Genomic DNA, 16926 nt, shown 5'->3' on the forward strand with positions numbered 1-16926 from the left:
AATGGTCCATCTTCACAGCATATTTATTTGTGTTCTCTTATAGTCTGAAATAGAATCCCAATCCCAAAATTGGTAAGGATCCGTTTGACCGATGATATTACCTGACCTACACTCCATGACCCTTGAGAACTCTGGAGAATACTGTACAAAAATATTCTTGAAAATAAAAACCACATATTTTAAGGATTTAATTTATTTACTTATTAATATTCTACGAATTTTCATAGATTCAAGCTAATTTAATAATATCAAATACATATATTTCAATGGATCTATCATAGTTATAGAACTACTGCATTTTGAGGATTACATATATGCTTTGGATGCTTTTTGTTGTTTTGTTTTGAATATAGATAGCTTAATAGTTTCGGGGAAGTAGAGAGTTTACAAATAGATTGAAATAGAAATCCATCTGTGTTTATAGCAAATCTGTTTCCATCGGAGGTATAGTGTACATATTCTGTTGGGATATGTTAGGTACTCAAGATGCAGTTATTGAGCTCATATTTCTCTTAAAAATAGTTCACTTTGGTGGCCTTTATCTTAGACAGTAATATAGATACATGTAGCATCGTTATTTGGGGCTCTGAATAGTTAGTAAAAAAAAGGTTTTAGTAAAAAAATATATAGAGTTTTAGTTTGAGTTTGCTTTTGATTCTTTAAAAGAATTAAAACTAGTGTTGCTCGAAAGTATATAAACAGTATATGATCCATGGCACATAAATATACATAAATATATTGATATATAACAAATTATTTATAGCGGAAGAAGGGAAAATACATACATACTCGCATTTTTAAATGTGAATTAGACTGGCTCAGTAAATTTACTATAAGGATATAAGCATATATGTATTTTGTTTGCTATATTTATTGGGTGATAATTTCTGGGGATTGATTTGCATTTTCTTTGTCTAGCATAATTTTAATTCGAATCGTACATATGTATGTATATAATTATTCGCTGTTTAAGTGATCGCTATGCATAAATCGTACGAAATATTTAATAACATTTTAACATCTACCAACTAACTAAAAAACAAAATTTTGGCTAACAAATACTTAACATGTGTGTGTGTGTGTGTGTGTGCAACGTATTTTAAATGCTTGCATATTTATTAAAAACTAAAATGAAAAGCTAAGCAAATAAATAAGAAGATGCCTTGAAGTGACGCTAAGATTATACATATATGTATGTGTAAATATATCCTTTAAATAGTATTAAAGTCCGTCGAGGATGTTTCTACAATTTCCCATCGAATGGTGTCTTTACAAAGTAGGTGACTAGATTTCCCTTGCCCTTCACGTAGGTGAGGCCACGGCACTCGCACTCATAGCCGGCGGCCATCAGTATCTTTGCTGTATTCTCCGTTGTCTGTCATGGATGGAAATGTATGGAATATGTATAATGTAGTGGAATCTATGGTGCTCTATGTAGACTCACCTGTAGCCGTCCCATGACGCCGCACGAGTCCATGCGGGAGGCAACGTTAACTGTATTACTCCAAATATCATATTGTGGCTTCTGGGCACCAATCACGCCCGCAATGACCGGGCCGTGGTTGAGGCCGATGCGGAGACGGAAACGTTGAAACGATTCGCGATTAATCGAATCCAATATGGACATCAAAGCAATCGCAAACTCAACCAATATGACCACGTTGTGCTCCTCGGTGCGCTTTTCATCCTTTTTATTCAGAGCGGAAAGGAGAGAGAGAGTAAATTGCGTTAGTCCTGGATTCGATTTTGTCTTTATTGCCCTGTACCCCCAACCCGGAAAACCAATTGAGCGTTTTTCCGTCCCTCTCGCCTTTGGCCCCTGGCCCCTGGCCTCTAGCTCTAGCTAATCCTAATTCCTGCCCAATGGACTACTACCCTCATTTGGCGACCCTTTTTTTATTTTATTTTCTCTCCTTCATTCCTTTTTTGTTGGGATCCAATGGGATTTGATTTTCCCTTTTGTTTGGTAGTTATAAAAATTTAATTAAAGTTCTAAGCTGCGATTAAAAGGCATTTGAACAGTAAATAACATTTTGCTCCAATTGGGGCGAGGATCCAGCACATAAAGGGGATTGGGTGCAATTTTAAAAGAATTTTTATTAGATTTAATTGCAAGCATTTAATTGAATGTCAGAACATGCTGTGTAATTTATATTTCTATATATTCGCATATATTTAAACATTTAAGCAGACTGTAACACATTGAACGACTGGAAGAAGCACGTGGGAATCTGATTAAATTTAATTGCAAGCATTTAAACGCCAAACTCTGCAACCCAGAGAAAAAGCCCCTAAGAATCGAATAGATTAAAAAATATATACTTATATTCAAATTTAAATGAAATATTATGCATATTAAAATTACAAATATTTCATCTTTAAAAAGTATTTATATTTCCTATTCAAATTAAATATATTTGGTATGTAAATTGAATATATTTCATTTTAGAAAATATATATTTTATCTTTAATATTAAATATCTTTCATATTGAGATAAAATATTAATGAAATATTTTTTTTAATATGTCATATATTTTATATCTAAAAAAATATATTTCATATTTAGAAAATATTTATTTGTTTTTTAAATTTAATATATATCATATTTAGATAGAATATTAATGAAATATATATTTTTTAATATTAAATATATTTTATATATAAAAAATATATAATTTATTTTTAAATAAAATATATTTAATATTTTAATGAAATATACGTCCCAAAAATGTAATATATTTTATATATTCTAAAGTGTTTTATATTTATATTTAAAACATTTATGTTTAAGTCCAAGTGAATTATTTTCAATTTTCTTTTTCCTCTTATTTGAAGCCCGAATATATAATTGAAATATGACTGCGTTCCCTTTTACTATGCCATTTTTCTCTGAGTGTGGGTAAATGATATTCTTGTTGTTAAACTTTTAACATTTTACACACTTGACTAACTTTCAGAAGGAAAGGACTGTACATGTTTTGAAGAGAGACTTACCGCAAAGCTACGTGACTAGATTAGTCAATCGTATCGGGAGTGTTGGAATGTTGTTATTTACAAGATTAGTGAAAGCATTGAAAAGACAAGGATTACAAGACGATATACACACATGTACAGACGTGGGGGGGTGGGGAATATGGGTTCTTACCGTAGCGCCGTCTTCCTTGCCTGGCCTCAGACCCGAGGCGCACATATAGGTGCTGGCTATAGTTTTGATCTTTTCGATGCCACTGAACTTTGGCTTCAACAACAACTGAAATGCGGAATACCAAGACGGTAGGCTATAGATCTACCAAAATACAAGCGGGGTGGGGGATCTACCTTATCGAAATCACATATTATTTCGTTCAAGAGACGCAAACACTCCAGGCCCTGTTTGTTGACATCCGTTTCGTCGTAGAACTCCTTGTAGTTGGGTATCGAGGCAAACATGACGGCCACGCACGAGTAGCTCTCGTGGTAGAGCTCTGTGGAGCGCTCCAAGTGCAGGAAATGCGTTGCCACGTGCGCGGGCAGAATGTTCTCCAACAGAATCTGAAATGAAATTGGAAAATTTCAAATGTTTCTTATAAGTTTCGGTGGACGTGAGACTTGCCTTGTTGATGCCCCGCATCGTTTCCACCTCCTCCTGTTCCACTTTGAGTTTGGCCTTCCACAGAAAATCCGTGCGTGCCACATACTCGCCCTGGCGATCCAGAGTGTGCAACACCAATATGACCACCATCAAGAGCAGGAATCCCTTGATCTCCAAGGGCAACCTGGGGGAATCGAACAACGGAATGCAGACGGATGCACGGAGGTGTCTTTGGACAGCCCTTACCCATATTCGATGTTCTGCCGATTGTACTGTACGTAGAGATCACTGTAGCCCAGCACTGTGACCTGCCCTATCAAGGCCACCAGCATGGCGATTAGCTTCAGGATAAAACCCGATCGAAGGAAGGCCGAAATCCCCGCCAGGCTGATGGCACAGCAGTACAGAAAGATGGGGGCAATGGGTATGGCATGGGCAATGTCCAGCGGCTGCAGACTCTCCTCCAACAGGGTGAGATTTGCGAAGTCCATCGAGAAATTGCCGGCCAGAAGGGCGGTGCCGTTCAAGGGCTCGCTGCCCAGCTCCTCGGGCAACGTAAAGTTAATCTAAAACGACACATTTATTGGGAGATGATGTGCCATGGCAACGATATGCAATACCTACCACACTGAACACGGCACAGGAGGAGATGAGAATGTTGACAATGATGAACATGGCCAGCCGAAGATAGCGGCTGCTGGCCACCACTTGGCCGGGACCGTTGCGCTCCGTGGCAGAGGCATGCACATCCGGCACGGACATGTTGCTCAGATAGAGGAACAGGCCCAGGGAGACAAAGCTGGCCAGCAGGGAGCCGAGCAGGGCCAGGTTCCTGCGACAAAGAGAAGCCAGGACCTGAGTCAGTATGGACATTTATGGGGGGTGGGGGTTGATCTCACACCTACAATTCAATTACAATCAGCTGGACGATGGCCAGCGAGAGGAAGAGCACGAAGGCGCATATCAGGTCGTACCGGAAGTGCGTGTCCGGCTGGGCCCGGTACATGGCCTCACGGGGTGTGTTCCGGTACCACATGGTGAACGGCTTCAGCTCCGTCGGGGGTCCGAAGAAATTAAAATTGAAACATTTACGCTCCGGTGGAAGTAAATTTGATTCAATCATGGCGATGCTCTGTGCGGGCAAAAAGTGGAAAAAGGACACAAAATAAATAAAGTTTGCCTGCCACAAGCACTCCCACTTCCCACAGCTCCAGCTACAGCTACAGCTATCTCGTAGATAATTTCATTTTTCATCTATACCATGCTCGAGCCGTATCCAATTTGATTTTATTTTCTGGCAATTTACACTTTGTCTTCGCACAAAGTGTTTTTGCTATCAACTCACCGCCAGTCCAATATTTTTCACCAGCTTCGATTCGGCTATATTCGCAAAGGGTCGATCTGCGCCCCAGCATTCCACGTATTTCGTCATCTTGGACGAGGGCCGATTTCGAGTGACATGTCCTGAAAGGATTGAAGATGCAAATTGGGTTTGCCACACTTAAATACAGGAGAATACAGGAGACACTTGAGCAGCTCGAACAAGGGATTACTCAACTCTAAAAGGAGTCTGTGTGCCGCCCTCCCATAACCAAAAGACCTGTGATCCTCTGTGGCCTACTCCATATGCAACGCCTCCCCAGAGCCACATTGAGCGGCATATGAAAACTGAAACATTAGACTGCACTAAACAAAAGTCTTGGCGGTCTTCTTTAGGCAGGATCCTGTTGATAGCAGCTATGATCGCCTATGCTGATCATTCTGATCCAATAAAGTACACCTCTGTGAGAATATTCCCAGCAATTCCGCAGGAATCCCTGGAAACATTTTGTAACTTTTATCGCTCTACCAGAAATCCATTATTAATGAACATTTTAAACTATGTCGCTCTGGGGCACGTGAAAAGCTGAAATGCTTAGCAAACAGCTTCTATGGTCCGTCAGACAAGCTCATTTAAAGTCAACCATTTGCATTAAAAATGCCATCAAACTCACTTTGCCACATGCCACAAGCCGCACTTAATGTCCTTGGCAAATTAAAACTCATAAACCAGCACACAAAACCACCTCATCGCCCAAAAAAAAAAGGCCAAACAAAACTCCGCTGGCTGTCAAAGGAGCTTAATTGCCCTGGTCCACGGTCCACGTTCCACGGTCCACGGTCCACGTTCCACGGGTTACGGTGCACATTCCATGGCCACGTGCATGGAGAGTGGAACGGCGAAAGTTTTCACAAAGGGCAATCTGGGCAATCCGGCAAACAAATGCAATACTCTGTTCAAATTTACGATGCGAAAGTTGCTCCGCCAGCGATAAAATTATGCATAGCCTGGTCTCTCATTTGTGAAAGTGATTTTCAACTGTTGCGCACCACCGGAAAGGGGCTACTCAACCGCCATTTCCACCAGAACTTACCCGCATGACTGCGGAAACTTTCGCCGCTGTGGATGGACAACTTGCGTCCCTCGATGAAGGCCCCGGAAGAGCGGCGTCTGTCGGCAAAGGACATCAGACCTGGCGGGCGACAGATTGGGGGCGGTTAAATAAAGTTATATTTCTCGGCTCTAACGCTCAAAGGTACTGTGATTAATGGTTAACCTCAACCAAACACAACATAAATAGTACGATGCGGAACGCCCATACATTTCGATGGTATACGATATTTTGCAGGGTGGCTTTTGCCTGGCTTTTGTTGGAGATAAGGTTCCCTTGCTCACCTTGTACGGACAGCTTTCGGCGCGAGCGTTCTGGCGCCTCGGCCACCGTCAGGCTGTTGGGGCCAGACAATGCCCCACCCGCTGGCGCTGGTGTGGTGGGCGTGACACTGGCCGGATTGGAGGATGCCGCCTGGGTGCCGCTGTTGGAGATGCCGCTCTCGCTGCCACTCATGCTCAGCAGATCCTCGGCGGGCAGGGACAGGGCCGCGGACTTGACGGCCGACTCGGAGGCGGCCGAGTCGCCGCTGCCACGATGCGCGCCATTTTGTTTGGGCTGGTCCTCCCCGTCCTGGTCCTGCTTGACCATCAGTGGCTCGGTGACAGCGGCTGCCTCGTCGGGATCCTCGCCCTCCTCCTCCTCCTCCTCGGACAGCTCCTTGATGGACATGGAGGCAGCCGAGACGAGAGTGGCATGGAGGGGCACCTCCTGGCTATTGATCGAAGTGGGCGACATCTTCTCATCGGGCAGCGGTGGAGGCTGCTCCATAAAGGTGGGCAGCAGCTTCTCTTCGTGGGAATCCACAGCGTCCTTGCCCTCCTCGGTGGGACTGGGATCGCTCTGCTCGATGCACTCCACCACACGTGGCACGCTGTAGGTGTAGGCCGGCCTGGGTGGCACAATCAGATACGTCTCAATCTTGTGATCCGCCAGATAGGGATCCCGATTGCCGCCCTCCCCCTGCTCCACCTCGAACTTGTCGCCCAGGAAATCCAGAGTTTGCTTCGTAATGTGCACGCGTCTGCAGAAAAAAACACAAGCGATGACAAAATTATGACGTTGCTCATAGCAGGGGCGGGCGCACGGGGCGTATGCGTAATCGGTGTTTATTTTCATTTCCCTCACACACTCACACACACACACATGCAAATGCTTATCTATGCGGATGTGCCCTTCTGTAATTTTTTTTTGCTTTTTTTTCGCTTTCGGATACGAAGGGTTTTCGTGCGTGAAGCCGAAATTGAGGCGTCTGAGTGTTTTCCGGCTCATTGACTTGAGCAATTCAATTCAATTTCAAATAATTGCACTCTACGTCTGCGTGTGTGTGTGTGTGTGTGTGTGTGTGTGTGTGTGTGTGTGACCACAGGTAACGGTAACTTTAAGTGAAAGGAAAACACATTTCCACATGTTCGATTCCCATAATGAATCGTAATCGAGTAGACGCAAATGTATAACATTTAAAGAACAAATTATGGGTCGCTTGTAAACATCAATCACTTCTGTTAATCCGATATAAAGAAAACTGCTTTGATCAGCAGAAATGTACATAAATTATAGCAAAAAGCCAACAAGAATAATCCCATTTTGTGGAACCTTTGATATTAAAGTATTCCCATTGGACCTACAAGTCATTTCCATTTCATTTACACATTTCATTACGTCCAGACTTTTATCAATGATTATCTACCTTGACTACTCGCACTACACTAAGAGAAAAGCCCCCCCCCCCATATTTCAATGAAAAATTCGATTTTTAAGGGGTTCAATCACAGGGAAATTGAGTAAAATTTACTTTGATTTAATTTATTTATTTGCAAATAATTATATTTTATACAATTTGTAGGAAATTATATTTTAGATATGTATAATGTGCAATATTTGATTTCAATTTGGACTATGTATATTTATTTGAAATATACCAGATATTTTAATGAAATATTTTTGTATTAATGTATTTCTTTAAATTAAATTAAATTTATTTTGATTTAATTTATTTATTTGCAAATAATTATATTTTATTGAATTTGTAGGAAATTATATTTGAGATATGTATAATGTGCAATATTTGATTTAAATATGGGTATATTTATTTGAAATATACAAGATATTTTAATAAAATATTTTTTTATTAATGTCTTTGCGCTCTTTACAAATTTCCACTCTCTGTGGAAAACTATTGGTATATATTTTGCAGACCTTTTTGATGTCTCGCCTAAGCTCTCTCTCTCTCCTATTTAAAAGGAGCTGTCCCTGGCATCGAGGACCCCAACTGAGAGCCCCTCTCAATTGCCCCTATATGGGGGCTAATTTAAATTGCCCTTACGACAGCTTGACTCGTTTTAGTGCTCCCCCCGCCCCCTCAGCACCCCCATTCAACGTTATATCGTCTCCCGCTGGGGCTGTGTTTTCCCTACTATATGTGCGAGTATATGCATGTATTTTTTACACACCTTCCTGCTTGGTACAGTCATTGTGTTGTTGTTGTTGTTGCTGGCATTCATCATTCGTATAATAGGGAAATAAGGCAAGTGCACACACACACGCACACACACGCACACACACGCACACACTATGTATCTATGTGTCTTACATAAACACTTATATGTAGATATGTACGTACCCGGCAACACCGCCGCTCTCCATGTGGTTGGCGAGGGTAACATCATCGCTCCAAACATCAAATTGCCACTTGCGTAGGCCAAGGACGCCGCAGAGAACGTTGCCAGTGTGGATGCCGATTCGCATGTCGACATTTATGCCGGTCGCCTCACGCACGTGTCTGCAGGGAAGAAAAACGAAGGGCAAACAATGAGAAAGGAGGCTCCAAGCCCAAGGAAACCAGACCACACCAGACCAGACCACACCAAAGGGAAGGCTACTTATACGAGAGCACGAGAGGTGTACAAAACAAAACAAACCAAACCCAGCCAAACAATGAGGTGTGTGGGGTGGGGGGCTTTGGTATGTATTACTAAGGATACGAACTGCAGGCTAGTTGGAGCATAGAATTCGTATTAACAATTTTATGGGCCATAAAACACAGGCCAAGTCCGAGTCGACTCTACTTGCGGAGCCTTCCGGCGAGGGCAGGTCCAACAGTGCGCCAGTGGGTGGCACGTCTTGTGTAGGGTCTTGTGTCACTTGAAGCTCCCCTCGTTTGAGTCGAAGGCTAGACCAACAAGTTCTTGAGTTATTAACGTTAACCAGCAGAATGCTGCTCCCGGACTGGGTCCTGGGTTAAATGAGCCGCATCGAAGGCGATCCCCGGAGCATGCCCGTATGTACATATTTTTCTTGTTCCCTGAATATCTGAGTGGCAAAACTTTCCAATGGGGAAAAGTTGCCATTGATTGAATAATATATCCAAATGTTTTCAAATCTTTTGGGTGACTTTATCCAAACTCGAATGGAAAATATATGTATAATTTAGGAGCGTTATTAAACAAGTCCCAAAAGCAATACATAATTAAATATACGCTCCTTGAGGGGTATTTTGCCCCAAAGTAGGGTAGGGGTAGGGACGAGAGGGGCCGAGCCATTGGGCAGCAGCAAAAGATTAAAAGGCCAAAAGCTGAAAAGCTGAAAAGGCACCAGCAAGAATAAAAAGAAAAGCGAAGCGAAGCGCACAAACAATGAAAATGCACAGCGAGCGAAAATCAAATAAAATGAAAATGGAAATGGAAATGGGGAGTGAAAGTGAAACGAAAGAGACTCCTTCTTGATCCTGGGGCCGCCACTTGTGTGCATAAATCCTCGCGTGTAATAAAACGGCTTTTGTGTCGATATTGTTTATTGTATTTTATGGGATGTTTCTGCCTCTGCCTCTGCCTCTGCTTACTTCTTTATTGCATAATACGTTTTTAATGGGGCCCCCGAATAAAGCCGAGGAAATGCCGGAATACGTGGCTATCTGGCGGCAATTAAGGCCTTGAAGCTCAGACCTTTAATTGCTTTGCAAATTGGATGGACTGCACATGACGGCTGTTTTAAGTTCAATTTAATTCTTGAAACTGCATGGCATATGGCATATGGAAACTGGAAACAGATTCAATCCAGCCACAAAATGATTTATTTAACCGAAAATGTAACAAAGATTTACAACTGGACACTAAACCAACAATCAGGGAGTGTCGAATGGCCTTGCCAACGCTCAGCCAACTGAAAGTCAGTGTCAAAGGCACACCGACAGACAGGCGGGTGGGCAAAGACAACATGCCGTATACGTGATGACGGAGCCCATGTTGACAGAACCCACGGAACGAACAGCCGAACCATCGGGGCAGAAGTGGAAGCAGAATCAGAAGGCAAAAGGAAAAAGGCAAAAGGGGAGCGTCACGGCAGGGCAGGGCAGGGCAGGGCACTCACCTGATGGCATCGATCATCTGCAGGCCCATGTTGACACAATTTGTTGCATGCTGTGGGCGGGAAATGGGCAGGCCCGACACGCAGTAATAGCAATCGCCCAGAATCTTGATGCGCAAGCATTGATTCTCCTGCAAGGATTAATGTACATACATATATAATGATTGTATCATCTGTGATTATCACCATTAACGCACCTGAGCAATCTGATCGAAGCGCCCGAAGAGATCGTTGAGGGTCTTGACCAAATCACTGGCCGTCAGCGAGCTGGAAAGCGGCGTAAAGTTGACAATATCCGCAAACAGTATGGTCACATTGGTGTGCCGCTGGACGTGCAGCTCGTGGAAGCGTGTGGCCGACGTGGAGGCCTGGCCCCCGGCCCGCTGACAGGCATCGGCCATCTTGAGCATGATGCTGCGCTTCACCTGCACACGCAAACGATTAGCCCACACAGAGACAAGGCCCGATTCTTGGGGGGAGTACTCACCTCGGCGGCTATGTACGCGGGTATCACGCTGAGCAACAGCTGCTCCTGCTGCTCCCGCTCGCACTCGAGCTTTACGCGCTGCTCGATGCCCGTCCGGGTGCCGTCCACCGTGCGATTGTGGGCAGCGTCCGACATGATGCGATAGTAAAGACCGGAAATGGAGGCGCTGGCCAGCATCACAATCTCCCCAAAGAGCTATGAGGGAGGGGAGGGAGAAAAAGTGTCTAGAAAAAGTCGTAAATAACGAATGTACAACCCAAACGATGGCCGGGCAATTACGTGGCAGCAGCGCATAGCGCACAGCACATAACGCATCGTTATCCCCGCTGCACCAGAAGGGGGGGAGGGGGAGGAGGGGCGGTTGGCAAGCAAAAACAGGATGCAGCGATGCAGCCTAATTAACGAGGCATCGCTGGAGGGGGTGCATGGGTGTTTGTTGTGTGGGAGGAAAACCACAGTCGTTACGTGCATACCCATACCCATAACCATACCCATACCCACACCCACACCCATACACATACACATGTGTGTACATATATGTATATGGATGGATGTATAGGGGTACGGTGGAGGGAAATGAAACGAGCTCAGAACCTAATTATTTCTATCCACGTGATAATGCTGAAGCTATTTAAGCTTTTGAGAATGAAACGAGTTGAGTGTTGAATGCACTCCGAAAAAAATGTAATTTTATAAACAGAACTTCAATTAAATATTGGATTTAAAAAAAAAAACATTTTTAAAACAAACTTTTAAATAAATATAGTTTATCATATTTTTTGGAAATATATTTCATAAATATTTTATTGAAATACGAAATATAATTTTTTTTTATATGAAATATTTTTAATATAAATGTGAAAATAATTTAAATATAAAAATATTTAATTTAAATATGAAATATATTGATTTTAAATATGAAATGTTTGCAATATATGTAAATGTGCAAAGCATGAAAAATATTTTTAAATAAGAAATACATTTTTAAATTTTTGACAATTCCATTTTTTAATATAAAAATATTTTTTATTTAAATATGACATATATATATATTTTTTTAAAGAAATGTTTTTAAAAATATAAAAAATATTGAATTTAAATATAAAATATATTTAAATTAAATATTTGTTTATATATGTCAAAATTGAAGTCGAAAAAAAAACATGAAACCACTGTCGGAGCAAATCTATTGGTATAAATTTGTAAATACTATAGTTCCGGGAATTTTTCTCAGTGTGTAGAAAATGGTTTTTCAGGTACAGTATAATCGGAGTATGCACCACTTGTTTCCAAATAAATATACAAAGAGCGGGATGCCATAATCCATACGTTGATTCCCATTTAATCCCAGCAGAGGATACCCCTTAAGATCGTAAAACCCCATTTAACTAATTGCTGACCGAGACCGGACGGAGACAACTCTCCACATTGTAATCCCCCAAGCCCCAGGCCCCAGGCCCAACCCCAAACCCATCCCCCCACCAGATGACAAATAATCCAATCATTTGTATGGAGAGTGGAAATGAATGGCGGGACTTACCATTGGCAAATCGGGTGCATAGTCCGGGCTGGTGCCGATCCGGTAAACGATGTGGATGGCGGTCATGAATAGAGCCAGCACCACGGATACGGGCCACGATATGGGCAGCATGGAGTGGATGCACTGCAATTAACACACACACACACGAGCACACACACACATAAGAGATATGTATGTAATCCTTTTCTTAGTGGAAGAGGCAGGAGGAGGGCTTACCAGAAACAATGCATACATGGGCAAAGGGGCCAGCTCGTCCCCGGTTATGGCCGCAATGGTGCCCAGCGAGAAGGTGGTGACGATGGCAAAGGCCAAGGCTGCCGCCGGAGAGCTGAGCACGGCCGGGAACTGCAGGGCCGTGAGTATGGAGCCGGAGATAAGGGCCGCCAATGCCAGCAGGAGCGTCTGCACCAGGTGCTGTGGAAGGAACACATATGCCTGTAGATCCCCAGCGACTCCGCGCGTCGTCCGCATCTAAGCCGAGTGCTTACCTGCTCGTAAACGATGCCAATTATTATCGACACCACAGATGCCAGCAATGATGTCAACAGGCCCGACGTAAAGAGCGACTTGCGCAGCCTCTGCCGGTAGCGGGTGTACAAGTCATTCAGGTGGATGTCCTCAGCTGCAAAGGCAAACAAAATAAGTACATTTACCTACCGAGTGTCCTTAAAAATTAATCTACATGCGAGTACTATGTTTTGGAAGGCATCCAGCGGCCTTTGGGCTCTTGACCTTCTCCGCTAAATTTGGCATTTGGCAACTAATTGTACACCATATCCCCATTTCATTGGCCCCACAATTGAGCTGCCAGGACAATGTTCTTGGTTGATCGGAATGCCACTTACCTTTTGGGGCCATAATAATCGATGGGGGAAAATCAATAAATAATACCCATAGAGTATGGCCACATACTCGGATTATAATCTCTCAACTTTCACCCAAATTACTCTCTGCAAAGGGGAAGAATCATATTTAAATACACTGCCGGAAGAGGAGTGCAAATAGCAATCAACGGCGGATTTAAGAGCAAATACTGGCAGTATCCGCACACGCTCAGAGCTTTCAAAAATCAACCAGCACACACGCACAGTCTGCTGGAAAAGTAAATTACGCTCAAGCACATAAATTAGCATATTGTTAATGCTTTTTCTTTGTGTAAATCGATATACACCGATTAATGCCCCGCTAATTGACTGGCGGGCAGACATGCAGACAGACAGACAGGCATTTAAAGTACTTTTACTCGCTCTTTGTAGGCCCATGATATTTGAGAGCCGATTGCCAGGGGTATGTTTTTTTTTGTTTTTTGGCCTGGTTGTGGGTCTCCCTATTTATAACTGAATTGATTTTGTCGCCCCACGAGAGTTGACCAAATAAATCAATAGTGGATGTGGCGGTGGGGGCCGGTCCGAATATCCTTCATAATTAGGAGTAAAACAAGTCTGCGTCTGAGTGGTGTTTGGGGTCAAGTGTCGGTTTGGCTTTCTATTCGGTTAATTAATGGGCCAAACATTTGCCCAACATTAGGCAAAGATTTCACTTCAGGCGGGGCCTGCTTGTGGCTTGTGTGTGTGTTTTTGGGCTTTGGTTAAGCTCCTTTTTGGGGGCGAGTAGGATGGATGATTGTCGTTCGGTAACACAGATTTACAGAGCCAGGACGAATCTTTCTATCGTTAAAAGCCATAAAAATCGCCATTAAAACACACACACACACTCACCCAAAGGCCATAAATGTAGCTCAAAATGTATCCAGATTATGTGTGCTATAAAATGTGCGAGTACGGGTATATATTACAATTGCCAGGCGAGATGTATATAGAAATGGGTACACCGCATTAAGTAAAGGATTCAATCCACGACTCAGTCACGACACGCTCAAGAGCTAAGAGGAAAAACTCAGCCAAAGCCGCAGGCCAAAAAAAAAAGGAAAAATAAGTCGAGAGGCAAACACACATACACTGAGAGAGACGGGGGGTAGGGGTTTGGGTTTGGGGTTGGGGGGGTGGACTGACGTTGCCTTCACTTGTTTATTCTCTGCAATCAAACAGGAATGGAATTCTTTTGACATCCAGTGAAAGGAAAGCGTGTTGGCCCCAGCCCAGAGACGGGTGTATGTGTGTGTGTGTGCCCCAGTGTGACAGATGCTCTCTCCCGTGAGTGTATGTGTGCGAGTGTGGCATTCCAGTGCTTGGGCTCATAAAAAATAAAACGGCTAAAGTGAAACAGTTGAAGACAAGCTAGAAGCCGACGACGACACCGAGGACAGAAGACAGAAGACAGAAGACAGAAGACCGGAGACAGCAACAGCGACAGCGACAGTGAGGAGGTCGCTGCTAGAGCTTCTGCCATGGAATTTATTTCATCAAGGAGCAGGATGGAGCCTCCCACTTCCCACTTCCCTTCCACAGATCCATCTGCGATGCGATTAAGTAGCTGTAGACACATTGTCAAGGCTGGGCAGGGACAACAGTTGAACGGAGACGAGAGTCAACCGATTAGGAAGATTGAGTTCGCTGCCAAAGGACTCTGTGGCTGAATTACGAATTTAAGATGCAGAAGAAAGCATATTGCCACCTCGCTGTGCTCGGGCTCGGGCTCTGGCTCGGGGTTAAGCTGTTGGGGTAACCGGCTTAGTGGGGAAACGGATATCTCCACCAGTTCTCTATTTGCTACACATTTTTATTTGTATTTTTTAAGGAAATGAAAAAGTAGGCTTGTGGGTCTTCGGGTCATTCGGTTTTTCCTGTTGAGTTACTTTGACTCTCAAGGCTATCCAAGGGTATTTAAGAAAGTAGGAGAATGTCCATTCGGGGCACAGGATTCGCCGAGGCAACCCATTGATTGGAGCCACGTTTTTAATAAGTGCAGAGCCAAAGGTAGGAATCCACCAACTGTTTAATATTCACTCTAATCACAGCTGGTTTTTAGGCACTAGAACTGGCAATGGTTGCATCGGAAACAGGTATTTATTAACTATATTCCCCTGACCCTGGCCTCATCTCTGGAGCTGGTGCTTCTGCTCCTGCTCCTGCTCAGCATCGACTGCCAGAGTCTGCCACTTGGCGTCCGACAGTATCCCGGACTGACCAGCTCGAACCAGAGCCAGGACCAGAGCCAGAACCAGACCAGAAGTTTTACTCTATGTACGCTTGGCGTACGCAGCCCCGACCCAGTGCCTTCACACTCCCAGCCGTCGCTACAGGCCTTGTATCCTGCTCCAGCCGATCCACTCGATCGCCAAGCCGGGCTGCCAGGGAGCACCGAGAGTCGCTCCCTCCAAAAATGTCCCGTCTGTTTGGGGCCTGTGCAGGCACCACCACCTGCCCCCTTAGCGTCTCCCGCTAGTGTCCTGTGTGCCACAGGCGTTTATCGGCAAAGCATTGTCTTAGAATTTATATATTATTGTGCAATTGGAAAATAAATCTATGCCCAGTTTGGCATCGATATTCCTCGCCTAAGAAACTGTCGAAAGGAGAGGAAAATGGGCAAAACTTGTTGGTCTTTTAATTGTTTAAAAGCACTTGTCATGTTCTAGTCTGTTCTATTTTCAAATGAAATTTCTGCTATGATTTTGACACCCAAAAGTATGCGCCCTGGCGCATATTGCGCATACGACCTGTTGAGTGGGTGGCCACTGGGTTAGAGTCTGCCCGTAAAATGCAACAAAATATATAAATATGTGGAGGAAGCAATGCCATGAAGTACCTGCCACCCATGCCACCGGCTGCAACATTTTAAATTGCATCCTTCGGTGGGGCGGGGTACAAGTACAAGTACAAGTACGAGTAGAACAAGCTTTTTACGCTCAGTCGTGCGCCGCATGCCAAGAATGGATAGCAGAACAAGGGGCAGAAAGGAGTAGAAAGGAGCAGTTGCCGTAGGAGGAGCGGAGATGGCAAACCGTGCGATTTGTGTGGCAAGCCTTGGGAGTGGATGCTGGCTGCACCGCCATGGATTAGTGTCCCCCCATACTCGCATATTCAAGGATGTTCCGGTTCGCTTTCAGCTTCGGAATTCGTTTGCTTTGTTAATTGGCAAACATCTCTGTCCAGGGCCGATCCAGGTCCGGCCACAAGCTTCTGCGATCAAAGTAATCAACACCTGGCACAAAACGAATAAACGTGCTCCAGATCCCAAGCAAATTGGAGACAAAACAACGTAACGGAAACGGAAGTGGAAACGGAAACGGAAACAATGAAAGTGTTCGCAAAAACAAAAAAAAAGGAAAGAAAATGGAAATGGAAATGGAATCGGAATGGGGAAAAATTGTGCCCTGGCAGAGCGCATTAATCAAGGTGCAGTCAATGCGAACGAAGCGATGCCTCCTGGCCATGTGGCTGTGGCAATGGGTATGCCAAATTGGCAACAGACGTTTAAGGTAATAGACGTGCCATCGCCCAGAGACGACAAAGACACAACGGGGCACGGCACGGCACGTACATATTCCTTCAGTTTCTATAGCAGGACGCGATGCTTCTTTGGCCTGTCCTTGGCACGATGCTCGTAAATAATGGCCTGGCTAAGACAAAA

General features: G+C 43.9%; 2 protein-coding genes across 2 annotated transcripts; both read right to left on the reverse strand.

Moving 5' to 3' along the window:
* Positions 1–720: 720 nt before the first annotated feature.
* LOC6599071 (adenylate cyclase type 2) lies at positions 721–8786 on the reverse strand. The gene is made up of 13 exons (XM_026993192.1): positions 8628–8786; positions 6289–7028; positions 5987–6085; positions 4918–5036; positions 4478–4704; positions 4197–4404; positions 3819–4138; positions 3594–3756; positions 3320–3532; positions 3147–3251; positions 2996–3010; positions 1445–1687; positions 721–1375 (listed from the first exon to the last, which is right to left on the reverse strand). Exons 1-13 carry the CDS (start codon positions 8750–8752, stop codon positions 1244–1246), a joined length of 2709 nt encoding a protein of 902 aa, XP_026848993.1. The 5' UTR covers positions 8753–8786; the 3' UTR covers positions 721–1243.
* A 1582-nt stretch (positions 8787–10368) lies between these two features.
* On the reverse strand, positions 10369–13254 carry LOC113566644 (adenylate cyclase type 2-like). Its single transcript, XM_026993177.1, has 7 exons — positions 13242–13254; positions 12885–13018; positions 12613–12810; positions 12397–12519; positions 10857–11051; positions 10567–10794; positions 10369–10500 (listed from the first exon to the last, which is right to left on the reverse strand). Exons 1-7 carry the CDS (start codon positions 13252–13254, stop codon positions 10369–10371), a joined length of 1023 nt encoding a protein of 340 aa, XP_026848978.1.
* Between the last annotated feature and the right edge of the window lie 3672 nt (positions 13255–16926).

Source organism: Drosophila persimilis, unplaced genomic scaffold (assembly GCF_003286085.1).
Source record: "Drosophila persimilis strain 14011-0111.01,24,50 unplaced genomic scaffold, DperRS2 tig00000808-arrow-arrow-pilon, whole genome shotgun sequence".
NCBI lineage: Eukaryota > Metazoa > Arthropoda > Insecta > Diptera > Drosophilidae > Drosophila > Drosophila persimilis.

Coding starts and splice junctions, on each gene's coding strand:
- LOC113566644 (XM_026993177.1), bottom strand. Junction 12,811..12,884: donor TTGGCATCGTTTACGAGCAG/GTAAGCACTCGG, acceptor TTCCTTCCACAG/CACCTGGTGCAGACGCTCCT. Junction 10,501..10,566: donor GCTTCGATCAGATTGCTCAG/GTGCGTTAATGG, acceptor TAATCCTTGCAG/GAGAATCAATGCTTGCGCAT.
- LOC6599071 (XM_026993192.1), bottom strand. CDS start 8,752: ATGCGAATCGGCATCCACACTGGCAACGTTCTCTGCGGCGTCCTTGGC. Junction 5,037..5,986: donor AAGTTTCCGCAGTCATGCGG/GTAAGTTCTGGT, acceptor CAATCCTTTCAG/GACATGTCACTCGAAATCGG. Junction 3,757..3,818: donor CGGCAGAACATCGAATATGG/GTAAGGGCTGTC, acceptor CGATTCCCCCAG/GTTGCCCTTGGAGATCAAGG.